The 15,869-nt window shown below is 38.6% G+C and overlaps 1 protein-coding gene across 2 annotated transcripts in view; it reads right to left on the bottom strand.

The window, feature by feature from the left end:
* The window catches only part of SORT1 (sortilin 1), a 67,426-nt gene extending 51,557 nt beyond the window's left edge, over positions 1-15,869 (bottom strand). For both annotated transcript variants that reach the window (XM_072644239.1, XM_072644238.1), the window contains exon 1: positions 15,500-15,869. In XM_072644239.1, coding sequence (XP_072500340.1) covers positions 15,500-15,817 — 318 coding nt within the window. In that variant the 5' untranslated portion in view covers positions 15,818-15,869. The remainder of the gene's footprint in view (positions 1-15,499) is intronic.

The following is a 15,869-nucleotide window of genomic DNA, read 5'->3' on the forward strand; positions in this document are numbered from 1 at the left end:
CCCGGATCTCTAGTCCAAAAGACATCAAAAGAAATAAATCCAAGAAAGGAGAAACTTCTGAAGGCAGGCATATTAATAGAAGCAAAGAGAGGAAATAAAAAATATTCTAAAAGTATAAAGGAAAGCTACAAAGACATTTCATTTTCGGCAAACAGCCTTGCACATCTTCACCAGATGAGAACATCACTTTTTAAAATAAAACACAACATATTAAATCCATGTATGAAATACCCTCCCCACGCCACCCTACCCCCGTTGTAAACACCTAGGCTTGACTTCAACACAAAGTCTGTCCTTGGATTTTTTCCTAGCCTAGAATCCCTTCCTCCTCCTCTCCCTACCTTCCAACCATTCCTTACCTGCCAATCTGTCTTCCTAGGTAACCCCACTTTTTCTGGATAGCTTCCAGGCTACTTAGCCATCACTTCATTGGAAAAAGTGATGAAACTGAATTAAAGACATGGCCTCAATTAGGACCTCATAGATGTCTGCAATCCATGACCTGTATTCTTATTCTCGAGCTAGGAAAAGAGGTTATCAAGAACAGTTCATGTAAGACTAAGCAAAGGTCATTATGACAACCTGTGTTATCAGGGGACTGCTATAGACTTCACTTAATTAAATGTTAGCAAAACATCTGATAGAGATGGAGAGATGTGGGCTATAACAGAAGCATCAAACTCCTAGTCCACTAAGTATGGCCAAACCAGATTAAAATGTAAATAGGAAATGTTTGACAAAATAAATAAAAATACATCATGGGTAATATTAATTTGTGGCTTCCTAAGTCAATATACTGTCTGCAGGAATCTATTTCTGTTTGACACCAGGCTAGATGGATTCTCCATTGCAGAATACTGAGACCCATGGATTTAAATGACTTACCCAAAGTCAAGCAAACAGTAAATATCAGGGGTAGGATTTGAACCAAGGTCCTCTAACTTCAGAGTTCCCTGCTCTTTCCACTCTACTAGATGGCAGTTTGCTTAAAAAGATGTAGGGGTTTTACTAGACTGCAAGTTCTGTATCAGCAGTTAACAAGGTTAATGTGCACTCAGAAAACATTGAGAGGCAGCTTCCAGGAATGAGAAGGTGACAATTTCACTCTATTTTGCCTTGGTTAGGGAACTTCCTGTGTTCATGGATCACATACTATGTTCAATTCTGCCCATCATATTTTAAGAAAGTCAATAATAAGATAGAGAGCATTCAGAGAACAATCAGAATGATAAAGGTTCTGGAGTTCTGGTCATTAAATATGGATGCTAAGCCTAGAGAAACTGGGGGTGGGGAGGAGAGGATAGAAAGGAAGGGCTGGCAGTCAAGAGGAAGAGGGTTCAACTTTTTCTGTTTGGTCCCACAGACAGATTAAGAAGAAACAGAATTAGGCTGCAAAGATGCAAATTTAGGCTTGGTATTGGGAAAAACAGTAACAACAAAAACTTACTAATGAGAGTTATCTGAAAGAAGAATTGGGTCTTTGGGAGGTCACAGGGACTCCCCCTCATCATTGTTCATCCAGCTCATGTTGGATAACCACGTGTCAAGACTGGTTGTGGTGGGAATTTTTTTTTCAGGTATGGGTTGAACTTTATAGATAGTCACTGAGGTCCCTTTCTTCTGTCAAATTCTATGAACTTCCAATTTCATTTCCCTGGGACTTTTACGTATCTTACAGTTATACTGGGCAGCTAGGTGGCACAATAGATAAAGCATCAGACCTAGAGTCAGGAAGACCTAGGTTCAAATCCAGCCTCAGACACTTACTAGCTGTGTGACTCTGGGCAAATCACTTCACTCTGTTTGCCTCAGTTTCCTCATCTGTAAAATGAGCTGGAACAGGAAATGGCAAACCTTTGTCAAGAAAGCCCCACAAAGAACTGGACATGACTGAAATGAATGAACAACAAAAGTTACACTAGATGACTTTGTTGACTGTGATGACTGGAAAAAGTCCTGGACTTAGAGTCGCAGATTCTGGGGTTTGACTCTTGTCCATGACATTTACTAGCTGTGTGTGTAGGGCTGATAACCTCAGTAGAGACTTATTCACAATCACGTTTGCGTCCATACCAGGCCAAGCTGCTGCAGGCTCCTTTCCACCGCTGTCTTTCTCTGTAAAATATTTTGAAGACAAGCCTGTTCCCTTGTCCTTGGCTGCTATTACCTCATGGCACAATAGGCAATGTCCTGGATTTAAAGTCAGAGCCTGGAATCAAATCTTGATTCTGTCACTTATGTGACCTTATACAAGTCGATTAACTTCTGTGGCTATGCCTTGGTTTCCTTGTTTATAAAGAAGGTATTAGTCTAGATCTCTTTTAAATTCCCTTCCTAAACTTATGATTCTGTGATCCTTAATATGGATATTCCCTCAGGTTGTGTCCTTAGCCTCCCTCTACAGCCTTTCCCTTAGCAATTTCATTCACTCCTGCAGCTTTAACTATAAATATAAAATCTCCACCCCATCTTTTTTTTTGATCTCCAGACCTGCACAGAATCACAAGACAACCTGGGTCTGAATCCCAGCTTCCTGCCTGTGATCATGGGCATGTCACTTTATAGCTTGGTGCCTCAGTTTCCTCATCCATAAAGACGGTTAGACTACATGACCACTAAGATCTGTTCCTGATGAATATCTGATTCTGTGATTTTATTTAAAATTTTTTTTTATTATTCTGAACTTAAGAAATAAAACATGCATTTCCACAACAAAGTAGAATAGGAAAAAAGAGGACCATACTTGAAACTGCAGATCTATCATGTACAATTAGCTATTTCTTTTAAATATACAACAAAGCTATCATGTAACTTTCTTTGTTTTCTCCTCCTCTCCCCAAGGGATGGCTACCATTAGGCACAAATATGTATATACAGTTATCCCTTCCACATCGTGGGGGTTAGGGACATGACACCCCCCTGATCTGGAAAATCCACACAAAATTTTTTTGACCTTCTCTTCATACCAGAGAAGTCTGAATTATTGTGGTATGAAAAGATAAAATATGTAGATAATATGTAATACTACACATATATTTTATGCATTTCTGAGTTTCTAAACTTTTTCTGAGTCATTTGTTGGCCTTCTGCAAAACCTCCCCAAATTTCCACTTAATTTCTTATGCTGAGGTGATATACCAAATTGAGAGGGGGAAAGTTGTAATGTGGAAGGGATAGCTGTAGATATCAATTGTTTCTCTGAATGCAAACAACATCTTCCTTCATAGAACCTTTGCAGTTAATTTGGGTATTTATAATAGAATGACTTATTTACTCAAAGTTATTTTTAAAATAATATTGCAGTTACTGCATATAACATTCTCTAGGTTCTGTTCACTTTGCTCATTATTTTGTGAAAGCCTTTCCATGTTTTTCTAAAATCATTGAGCTCATCATTTCTTATAGCAGAGTAATATTCCATCACAAACATACCACAATTTGTTTAGCCATTCCCTAACTGACAGACATCCTCTCAATTTCCCTCTCTTTTGCCCACACAAAGACAGCTATTATAAATATTTTAGAACATATACAGACTTTTCCTTTTCCCCTAATTATCTTAAGAAAAAGACCTAATAGTGGTATTGCTGGGTCAAAGGGTATAGTCAGTTTAATAACTCTTTAGATTCTGTTATTTCAAAAAACAGTAGAATTAGAAAGCCTAGCATGGTTTCTAAATTTGGGATTGGGATCTAGGTTTAGAGTCACAGACCCTGAGTTCAAATCTTGGTTCTGGAATTTTACCTATGTGACCACAGACAAGTCACTTAATTAACCTCTTTAGGTCTTCATTTCACCTTCATTAATATGGGAGAGTGACCTTGGAAAAGCCACTACCCATATATGGGCTTCAATTCAATTATAAAATAAATAGTTTGATTTGATGCGAAGGTCCCTCCCAGGTCTAAATCCCATGACTTTATGATATCCAATTGCTTACACAGTGTCTCCATTTGGATGGCTGACTGAATTTTAACCTTCTAGTGGTTCCACAAGTCTGAATAAAATTCAAACTCTTCTACGTGGTATTTTTGGGTCTCCAATCTAGAAACACCTTGGGGTTTTTGTTCTTTGTGAACTCTTTGGTCTAGCAAATATGAATTAATTCTTTCCCCTGAACTCATTCTGCACTTTTCTTCTCATTCCTGTAGTCTCAATGTGTTTTGTGTCCCTTTCTTCACTTGTTGAGTTCCCAACGAACTTTTAATGCTTAGCTCAAATGTTCTTTGCTCTATGAAGCTTTTCCTTATAACCCTTTTGGTAACAGCCCTCCTACCCCACACTAGACCTAATAAACAGCATTTTTAATACCTCTATAGCATAACATTACAGAGAGCTACATTTACATATGCATATTATTCCTTAGGCTAAAAGTTACATGAGAGGTGAGGACCCAGTAACATAACCTATGTTAATTCCCCAGGCATCTAGCACAGTTGCTGATGGCCATATTAGGATCTTCATAAATGTTGAAAGTTCAAAATAATGACTGAGAGTTAACAAAAATAAGCAGCATAAATTGTTTAGTATGTTGTTTTAGAAGATTTCAATAAAAATAGTTAAAGTAAAAATAAGTTCCAGGGCAGTTAGGTGGCACCACTGGCCCTGGAGTCAGGAGGACCTAAGTTTAAATCCGGTCTCAGATGCCTGACATTTACTAGTTGTGTGACCTTGGGCAAGTCACTTAACCATAATTGCCTTGCCTTCCCCCCTTCAAAAAAAAAGTAAAAATTAGTTTTGGTACTTAAAAGGCTATCAGTTATCAGTAATATCACTTAGAAGCAGCAGATATACTCCCCTACAATGCTACATAAAAGGGGACTCTTGTACTCTATTTTCCAATCACCTTAGTTTTGAAATGTTAGTCTAATTTTTGCATCTTAATTTTATTTCAGGGGAGAGAAAATAAGAGACACCTTAAGACGGTGGAAAGAATACATTCTCTGGAAACAGCGAAGTTGGGCTCACATCCCATCTCTGAAGATTATTACCTATGTGACCTTGGGTAAATTCATTTAAGTTATGGTGACTTCAGTTTCCTCATATATAAATGAGGAAGCTGGATTAGCTCACCTCAGGAGTCCCTTCTAGCTCTTGGATCCTATGAATCTAGAATGAGTGACTGGGTGAATTAATGATCTATTAAAGGCCTATAACCCAATCAAGTATTTAATGAGCACCAGAGTAGCACAGAAGTAGTCTAAGACCAAGGCTGGGAGAACCAAAATTTACACATGAAAAAGCAGAAAATAAAACAAGATATAACTAATGTACTGGATGTCAGGGTGTAGATAAGAACCCCAAAGAGTTGAGATGAAAGGGAGATAGATCAACCATGGACAGAATGATTAACTAAGGTACCATAAATGAGGAGGAGTAGGATTTGGACAGGTATTAAAGTTAACTTCAGATGGGAAAAACAGCATGAATGGAGTCAGAGACCTGAACGTGAATGGGATGTTTGCAGAAGAGTGAAAAAACTGGCTTGACTAAAAAAGGCTAAGGGCCTGTGGCCTCATGCTCAGCACAAGGGATACAAATATGCAACGTAACAGTCCTTTGCCCTCAAGGAACTTATGGTCTGTTAAGAAGATACACATAATACAACGTAGAGTGTGATACAGATAAATAATGGAGACCAAAAGGAACCTGGAGGCATCTGAGAGGAGGCAGTAACTGAAATGAACCCTGAAGAAAGGAGGTGAGTGGGTACAGGGAAAGCAGGCACAGATGTATGGAGAAGGAAGTAGATCGGTATAAAAAAAACCTAGCAATTTGGTCCAGCTATTACAAAGGATGTGAAATGAAATAATATGAAGGCTAGAATAGAAAGGTAGGATAAAGAGTGTGCATTTCACCTCAAAGGCAATCAGGAAACACTAGGAAACTTTTCTTTGCTATATGGAAGGATAGCCTGGACACAGGGAGGTCAGTTATTATGAGTCCTGGAGAGATGATAAGCCACTGGACTAAGCCCTGGGGGTCAGGCCATATGTTAAGATGTTTAGCTGTGAGCCCTGAAAAGCCTCTAGAGCATCCAGAAATGATGGGCCATGAGACCATGCTGTATGAGGAGCAGTTAAAGAAACCAGGCACATTTAGCCTAAAGATGAAAAATGGTAGGGGGAAACATGGTAGCTGTCACGTGGAAAAAAGGATTAGATTTGTTCTGTTTGTACATTGTGCAAAGGGTTTGACATACATAATCTCATTCGATCTTCACAACAACTTTGTGAGATCGATGCACAGAAATAATTAGCCACTTTATATAGGTGAGGAATCTGGGATTCAACCAAATCAAGTGACTTGCCTGTAGCAACAGTCATTAAATGTCTGAGGCAGGATTTGAACCCAAGTTTTGTTGACTCCAAGCACTGTGTCCCTCACACCATGATGCCTGTTAAAATAGTGGTACTGAGAGTCAGTGTGGTATATTAGAAAAAAACAGAGGATTTTGAGTTTGAGGACCTGAATTTGAATATGCTTCTGTTCTCTGTGTGACTGATGGCAGTCACTTCACTTTCTGTGCCCAGGATTCCTCATCTGTAAAATGAGGGTGAACCAGACTATCTTTAAGGTACATTCTAGCTCTAAAAGTGTGGGAATCTTCATTTTAAAGTTATTTACAATTAGAAGTCTCCTACTTATATTCCCTATTGGACTTTCTGCAAAGTAGGTGCTTAATAAAGTAAGTTAATTTATCTTGTTTGCTAAATATCAGCTAAACAAAATGTAACTTCGTTTATCTTTCTAAACCTACCTCATAAGGTTGTGGTGAGGATCATATGAAACAATATTTGTAAAAAAAATACTTAGCACAGTGCCCAGCACATAGTAGAAACTATGTAAATGCTTAGTCCCTTCCCCTCTCTTCCTTTTCTTCAGGTATGTCAACAATGTATCAAAACTTGCAAGTTGGTGAGCGAAGGGGGAATTATACTTTAGTTTTCAGAGCAGTAAGAAAAAAACTAAAACACCCTAAAAAACAAACACAAAGGATAGTAGTCTTAAACCTTGGAAAGGGAGAAAGCATAAAGTACATTCTTCCCATGGAAATAAACTGAGCCAATTAGTTTACAAGTATGTTCTAGTAAGAGGCCCTAGTGTACAGATGCTACTGCACACTAATGGTATGTGTTCATCATCCTATTTTCAGACATACAGGCAGCCAGGAAGAAAAGATCCTCAGTTTTGGCAGAAGTCTGTATGAAAAGAAAAAGAAAAACCTAAATGTACTGCTGCTTACACTGTTTGTGAAGCTTTTGGACTGTCCAACCTAATAGTTTTTATTATTAGCACTGAATTTATTTTATACAAAAATGATTGAAAAATCACCTACTTTTTAAGTCAAATATTCTTTTGTACAGTAAAAGGAATATTTCTGTTTTTTAAAACACTCAGATTTCACTTTAGTGAGATCAGGAGGTGGCAACAAATTACACCCAGATGTGAAAATCTGTACTAGGTTCAAGTTCAGCAACTTGAAAAGCAGACCAGCTGCAATTCCCTTCTAATGCTGGATCAGCCATTAAATATTTGTGATAGCAACCTTTGGCTTCTTTTTTTTCCTGTAAGGATAATGAAAAACAAAATAAAATTTATACATACACATACACACACACACACACACACACAACCTTTCTAGCTGAACACCACAAGCATGAATGTAAGGATTTAGTATTTACTATGGGTTTCTTGGAAAAAGAGAAAACTCCCAGCCTCTAACTTTTGAAAAGTCAAGTTTCCAGCATTCATCTAATAAGCTGTTATGAGTATGAAGTATTTATCATAATGAAGTATTCAACCCAGATAGTTTTAAGCCACACTGCATTTAACTATCTGACACTGAATGTAGTAATGATTTTATTAACAAATAACTGCCAAGAACTAATTACACTGGTCAGCTTATTCCTCTACTCTAGAATTCTTAACCTTTTTGTGTCATGGGCTCCTTTGGCAGATGGTGAAGCTTATGGACCTCTTCTCAGAAGAAGGCATAAAATAAAATCTATAAGATTACAAAGGAAACTAATTATATTGAAACAGATATCAAAATAACAAGAAGTTTGGAGAACGCCAGGTTACAAACCTCTCTGCTCTAGGGTCAAAAGAGTGAAAACTACCTAGAGACCCCATAGCTACCTAAGAGAACCTGCTATTGTGCTAGAAGAAAGATGCCACAGAAGTACTAAACACTGAGCTTCTTTCATTTAAGGGCAGTAAGAGGGCTTGCCAAAGCTCCTGGTAACCAGGATCTCACTAGCAGGTAACTCCCCATCCTTCCAGCTCAGTCCTCTAGGTGCTGATGTCAGCAGAGAGAGGCACAGATGTCTTCAGACAAAGCTCTATCTTTGTTGTATCTTGAGGTTAATTATACATCATGGTAGGCAGTTTTGCCTACTGTGATATTAACTCTTGATCATGTTAAGCCAAGGGGGGTGTGCAATTTCTCAGTTTTTCTTTACTAAAAGGTAAAGTAGAAAACAATATTACAACAAGAGAATGTTACTCTTGGTGTGGCCAACTCAACCCTGTATCTGACAGCAGAAGTAAACAGAAAACCAAGTTGGGCAGCAAAAAATTTCTGCAGACTCCCATTAAGAACCTAGTGGGATTGGAGCAGAATTAACAGGATGTGAAAACAATTCTGCTAGCTTTTGAACTTGAAATTCAGGGTGAGTGAAAAAAAAAATGGGACACAGAGATCGTAATCCCCAAATAGGAAAAATGGAAAGGAATGCCACTTTGTGCATAGGAAAATGACCATAACATTAGAATTTCTAGAATATAAAAACGTCTGCAAATTGATACTCAAGAAGGGGCTTGCTAATTAATCAGAAGCCAAAAGAGCTAAAATTATCATGTACAAAGCTGATAGTTTAACTGAGTTACCAGAAACAAAGCAAAACACCTAACCAATAACCACAAAGTATGAATTTATGGTCACTGGTCGCACCATTAAGTAGCTCTACATCCTCACCCCCAATTTCCTTGTTAAGATTTTCTTTTCACAAATAACCTACCTTCTACTTCTGCAGGTCTGTTGAAGTTTCATCCCTAAGTAAGTCACTTCGCAGGTCTTGTACAATCAGAAACATGGTGAGAAGAATAGCTTAGAGAGGACTACAATTAGCACAGGTTTGGGGAGTCATAAAGATGGGTCAGCAGAGACTGCTTTGCTCAATAAGGAAAAACAATCAGGCTGGTTCTGTATGAACTCTATCCGCTCTGCCAAAAAATGAGTGGAGGAGTTACCTCTCAAGATAAGAGCCTTAAAAAAAGAGAAGCTAAGTCTTTCAAAAACTTAAGCTAATGTTTCTCAAACTATGTTCCACAGAACCCTAGAATGTTCTGCAAAACAGTCACAGTGTTTCTGTGAAGAAACAAAATTAAAAGACAAGCAAACATGTCAAAAACCAATACAGTGTACCGTTAGTCATGCAGAGATTTATCAGAAATTACTTGAAACCTATGGGACAAAAAGTTGGCCCAGAGTCACTGAAAGTTCTCAAAAATGTGTATGATGGAGGCAGAGCTGACAATTCTTATCAGAGTGCATGTAAAGTTAATAGGTATCCATTTACAATCTTAATTTCATTACTAAATTTTTTATATTACTGCCCACTGTGGTTAAGTGGACAAAATGAGAAAGTTTGAAGAGGTCAAAAAAAAAAAGTGGTGAAACAAACATTCATAAATCTTGTTCAGGTACCAAATCACAAATACAAAAGAAATGCAAACATGATAGCTAACTTCAATTTGGATTTGCTTCCAGTGATTCTGCTTATGGAAAGAACATTGCCACAAACTTTTCTTAAAGTTCTGGCAAAGTTATAAGAAGCATTTAACTACAGAAAAGTAAATTTAGAAGCAAAAATTCATAAGGGAAAGTGTGATTTTTGGAAACATTCCCTAGAGGTTTCTTTATGGAAAGGAAAAATGAAAACTGTGTAAAATGATTTACTGAGTGAGCTACCACATCCAAAGTTGTTCCCAATTACAAAAAAATTATTAATAGTGAGGAGGTCATAATACTTTGAGATAAGTTTTGTTTCTAACATTGTCAAATGTGCAGAGGATGTTCTGTCTAGAGATGGAAAGAGCCTATCTAGTCCAACCCCCTCATTTTAAGAAGAGATAGAAGCTGGGGGAGGATAAGTAACTTGCCTGAGGTGTGATAGGTAGAAAATACACTATATGTCAGATTCAGGATTTAAACCTCAGTCCTTGGTCTTCAGTCAATACTCTTTCCACTGAACCCCACTATTTTGAATAAAATTGATCTGAAAATACAGAGCTAAAAAAAGTATTCTTATGTTACATGGAACCATTAATAGTAAGCATAAAAACATTAATTTCAAAGATTTTACTACAAGGTTACACCAAAGGTTTATTTAAAATAAAGAGTTTTTCCACTACAAAAAGTTTAAAAACTATTTATTTGGCAACCTAAACATTTCAAGACAGAAAAGATCTTCAGGGTTCCCAGCCTGGAAGGCAGTCTGGTGATCCAGGGTAAAAGGCTGAGTACCGCTGATCCCAGAAGTCTCCAACAGGCACCTTCAGTCCCTGAATGGGTTGGGGCTCAGCCCTGCCAGCACCAGCAAACAAACACACACATTCTTCTCTGTGCTGACATGCTACACAACACAGCTTCTCTCCAGGGCCTGTTTATTTAAGAAACCAAATGCTTTGATGTTTTTGTAGCAGTTGTGGAGTTATGTGTAAAGAAGAAGTTAGTGACAGAAACAGGGGGAGGAGGCAAAAAAACAAAATAAAAAATAACTCATATAGCTACGTGAATCAGAGGTTCAGAAAGTACTATGGAAATCGTCCAGTGATTTGAGTGCAGAAATTAAGAAACTATATCTCAGATAATGCAATGGCTTTGGACAAGACATTTCACTGCTTTAAGATGGAATGAATACCTGTCCTCAAAGGAGTTCTTAAGGAAGGAATGAATGTTTTGAAGCAATACAACTTAAAGAGGATATTAATAAGTTATCTGAAACTTACTCAATTTTTCTTTCACATGTACAAAGGTTATACATACCATGAAAATAACATTTGCTCCTGTCATTTTCTAAATATATGTATTTATGTATTTATTTTTAGTGTTCATTTTTTTTAAAAATTTGAGTTTCAAATTCTCTTCTTCCCCATCCCTCCCCCTATCCATTGTGAAGGCAAGAAATGTGATTTCAATTATACATGTGAAATCACGCAAAACATATTTCCATATTAGCCATGTTGAAAACAATAAAAATAAAATGAAAAAATTATGCTTCAATCTTCATTCAGACTCCACCAGTTCTTTCTCTGGAAGTGGGAAGTATTTTTCATTATAAGTGCTTTTAAACTGTCTTAGCTCATTGCCTTGATCAAAATAGCTAAGTCATTCACAGCTGATTATCGTACAATATTGCTGTTACTGTACACAATGTTCTCCTGGTTCTGTTTACTTCATTTTGCATCAGTGTATATAACTCTTTCTGGGTTTTTCTGAAACCACCCTGCTAGTCATTTCTTATAGCACAATAGTATTCCATCACCATCAAATACTACAACTTCTTCAGCCATTCCCCTATCAATCATCTGAAAGAAAATCAGTTAAAAGCTAAGTTTGAAAACAAGTATTAGGGACTCAGGAGAACAACATGTAAAGAATAGGATTCTAACATTTCAAGCACTATTTTTTTTTTTTGCTTTTCATTTAAGAAATTTTAGTTAGAGATCATTTTTTTTGTTTTTTTTGCAACTCTCCCTTTGTTCTTAATAGGACTCAAGATGTTTATTTCTTTATATGGGATATTTATAATGATTCCTCCATGGGAAAGATAAATACTAATTTCAGTTTACCAAATATACTTTACATACATTTAAATCAGTATCCTGAGTAAAAGTTCAGGAAAAGTTTCCCCAGGGAAGACAAGTTATAAACTATATCAATAAGTCTTCTAAAAATCTAGAAAATTAGATATCAGTTCTTTAAAATATATTGCAATACTTCATTTGATTTTACTTTTATGGAAAGATGGAGTTCAATATTTATCACAAAATCAGTCTTATAGCACCATTAATAGCAGCCAATAAAAATAAATATTTTAAAGGTATATAATTTGATAAGAACCCTGTGGGGTTTAAGATTTTTTTGGTTTCTGCATTATTTTGTTCTTTTTCATGGTAAACAGTAAGAAATCATAAGGAATACCAGTCCAAGTTAGATAATGGAATTCAGACACAGAGTGGCATAGTGGAAAGAGGATTGGTTTTGTTGTCAGATGACCTGAACGAAATATGGCTCTGAGACTTACTACTGATGTGACCTTGGACATTAACTCTGGGCCTCAGTTTTCTTTAAGAGAATGGGGTTGGACTACATGATCTCCAAGACTGCCTCCAAGATCTAAAATACTGTAATTCAATTCCCAATTCTACCAAGGAATCAATTTGACCTTAAACAAGAAAAATTTTCTCCATCCTCTTTCATCTATATAATTGGGGATACAATTCAAAATTGCTCTAACCCAATAGTACCAAAGTAAAAAAGAAACAGATTCCAGGGGCTGCAAAACTTAGAAAACCACAAATTAACATTACTTATGTTGTACTGAATCTTTTATTTATTTTGTTAAACATTTCCCAATTACATTTTAATTTGGTTTGGGTTGTACTCTCACTCAGAATTTTTCCACTTTTGCCTCTGCTGGATTCAACACCTCTGCTCTAGCATTACAATAATATTTTTAATAATTATAATGCTATTTATGATGTCCAAGCACCCACTCACTTTAATGAACTTAAAATCAGTCTATCTCATGAAATTTAGGGCTAAAGAAAAGTAGAAAAAGAATGATTGTCAGAGAGCAACCCTTGGCTACAAAGGTAGCTGGTTTAGGAGCTGCCCTACACAAATATCCCTAAGTTCAAAGTAGCACCCGACTAATAAAACCTTTAACAGAGCATATAATAAGTTGAATAAGTTGAAGAGAAGATTCTTGAAGAGAAAACCAAGGCTAAAAAGAGTAAAACAACAATAATAAATTAAGATACTGAAAAGGAATAAGACCATAGTATAAGAGTATAATGATTAAAAGGCTGAAGGAACGTATATTAATAGCTGAATTAAAAAAAAAAATTCATGGCCCATCCTCACAATCTTACATCCTCTATTCAATCAATTTCGTATAATAGATTCCAAACTCTCTTAGAACAGTTTTCTTAATTCTTAACCTTTTGCTTTAAGGGAGAGTGCTGATAAAATGGTCCTTTCACCATGGGCAAGTAAACGTGAACAAACAAAAAGTTGCCTTCACAGTGGGCAAATAAGTATGAACAAACAAAAAGCTGCCTCAGCCAGACATTTTTACAGGTACTGTGGTTTGGAAAGGGGAAATCCCTGACTGAAGGAGTGTATCTAGTAGCAGCAACAGCAGCCGACCTGCAGGCGGGGCAACCACCAAGGGAGGAATTAGGAATGTGGAATAGGAATGCAAAAGACTAGCTGACCCAAGGTGAGAAGCTGTGAAGGGGAAGAGTGAAAAAGATGTAAACCCTAGTTCTCAACAGCCCCTAAACAGAAGGATGACTTCAACAATTTTTTTCTCTCTTTCGTCAGGGAGACTTTCCACATCTCCAACAGTAATATCATCCTACTGTCACCCACTCCCAAATATATCACCTGCCTTCTTAAAAATTCAGCTTCAAGCAACCACATAAACTGTATATGAAGTCAGACTGTCTCTGTATGTAAAGTTTGTGGATGCTCTGAATCTTCTGGCTTGGTAAGACATGTAAGGGCAACATGACATAATGGAAAAAGCAGTGGTATTGTGATTGAGTTCTCTTTCTGACCCTTATTAGTGTGAGACAAATCTCTTAACCTCCCTGACCCTGTTTCCTCTTTTTCCTACCTACTACACAAATGGTATGTAAGCCAAATGGTATGTAAATGGTTAGATAATTAGCAAAGCATTAATAGAGAACATTGTGGATTCTGATTTTGGGATGTAGATATATGGAAGATGGGCACTGAGGAAAGAAAGTAGTAGTGAATTTTTCCAGAATGAGTGAAAATGATATTAGGTAATAATAAATAAATAAATAATACCAAAGAAAATCAAGAAAAAAAACAAAACAAATGAAAATGAAAATACTGAACATAGTATTACTGACTTCATTAATTTTTTTTTTAAACAACAAAAGCTAGGGATGCCTAAGTTGTACAGAATTAATTAGAAGTAGGCAAGGGCCAGATGATTGGGCTCCCAAAGAGAAACTGCTGTTGCTTATCATTATGGAAGGACAGCATGTAGCAAATACACAGACCCTGGAAATCAGAGAACCTGGATTTGATTCTTCTGCTACCAGTGTGTGATTAGTTAAGTTCTCAGCCCCAGTTTCCTCAGGGGTGGGGAACCTGCCTTATCTATAAACTACTCACTTCATGGGGTGGTTGTGAGGGAAAGGGCTTTGCAAATTGTAAAACACTATATAAATGTAGTTAAAGGAAACTGAATAACTCTTGCCTCCGGAATTCAATAACTGGCACAATCTAGGAACCTTTGCACTACCACGAACTGGCGTTTTAAATGCATCTTATTTGCAAAATTGTTGTGTAAAAATTTTCAACCCAACTCTGCACAGATTGGTCAAAACTCCTAGCATTTTGGGAGATCAAATATGGGAGAGTAAAGGCACCATCCTTTCACTTCTAGGTAATTTTGTTTCTCTATTAAAAAAAAAGTTTCAAAGTAACTTCAAATGACTGCTCTTAAACTTCTGAACACCCAAGTCAAGGCACTCAGAAGGACTTTCACAATAATAATGCCAGCAAACTGACAAAACAGTTTTGTTCCCCCGAAGCTCTTTTCACCTAGGATCCAGTACTTAAAGAATAACTCTTACTCTGAACTTGGGGTGTGTGTGCATGATGATTCCTGACAGGCAGGAGGGTGGTGAAGTGCATTACTTGGATTCAGTTTACTGGGAGAGAGGGGGCGGGATGGGGAAGGAGAGAAAAAAAAATATGCTTCCCACCCGTGCAAGATTCGCAGAAATTACCAAACGGTCACACGAGAAAATAAAGACATAGGATGACACCCCAATCGCGAAACACAAAACCAATGAAACCAGAAACTGCTCGCACCCCCTACCTCCGGTAATGCCTAGGTCGAGGTTCGGTCTGTACCGCAGGAGGGGGTGGGACCAACTTGGGAGGCCCGACGGGATGTTGGGGGGTTCGTTCTGTGGTTAGCTGTGGCAGGAGGGAGGAAGAGGAGGAAAGCCTCTGGAATCCGGCGCTCCCTCCCCCAAAGTCTGGGGGCGGGGGAGGGGAGCGGGGGAGCAGGAGGGGGAGTTTAAAGGCCCAGGGCTTCCCAACCTGGGGAGGTGCAGGGAGGGCCCCAAGCTGACACGTCAAGCGTCCCCCCCGCCCCGGCGGGCGGGAGGCGTCGCGGGGGCAGCACAGCAGAAAGCTGGGGGTCCGGGGAGGGCTCACCTGGTGTGTGTTGTTGACCAGATTGGCCTCGATGCCCAGTAGCGGGCTGCAGCCCTCGTCCTCCTCGCTCAGACTCCGCCGCCGCCGGCCGCCCTCCGCGCCGACCTCGGCTCTCCACAGCCGGCTCTCGGGCGAGGGGCCCGGCGGGCCGGCCAGCAGTATGGTCCGAGTCCCGGAAGCCAGCGGCTGCGGAGCATCCAGTCGGTCCTGGCCGGAGCCGGCCGGGACCGCGGGCAGCAGGAGGAGGAGGCCGAGACCACGGAGCCAGAGCGAGAGACCACCGACGGCGGCCGCAGCAGCTCCCCGGGGCGGCTCCATCGCTGTCGGACGCCGACGCTGACACCTGCAACCTCAAACGCCCGCTCCCCTC

Source organism: Notamacropus eugenii, chromosome 2 (assembly GCF_028372415.1).
Source record: "Notamacropus eugenii isolate mMacEug1 chromosome 2, mMacEug1.pri_v2, whole genome shotgun sequence".
Lineage (NCBI taxonomy): Eukaryota > Metazoa > Chordata > Mammalia > Diprotodontia > Macropodidae > Notamacropus > Notamacropus eugenii.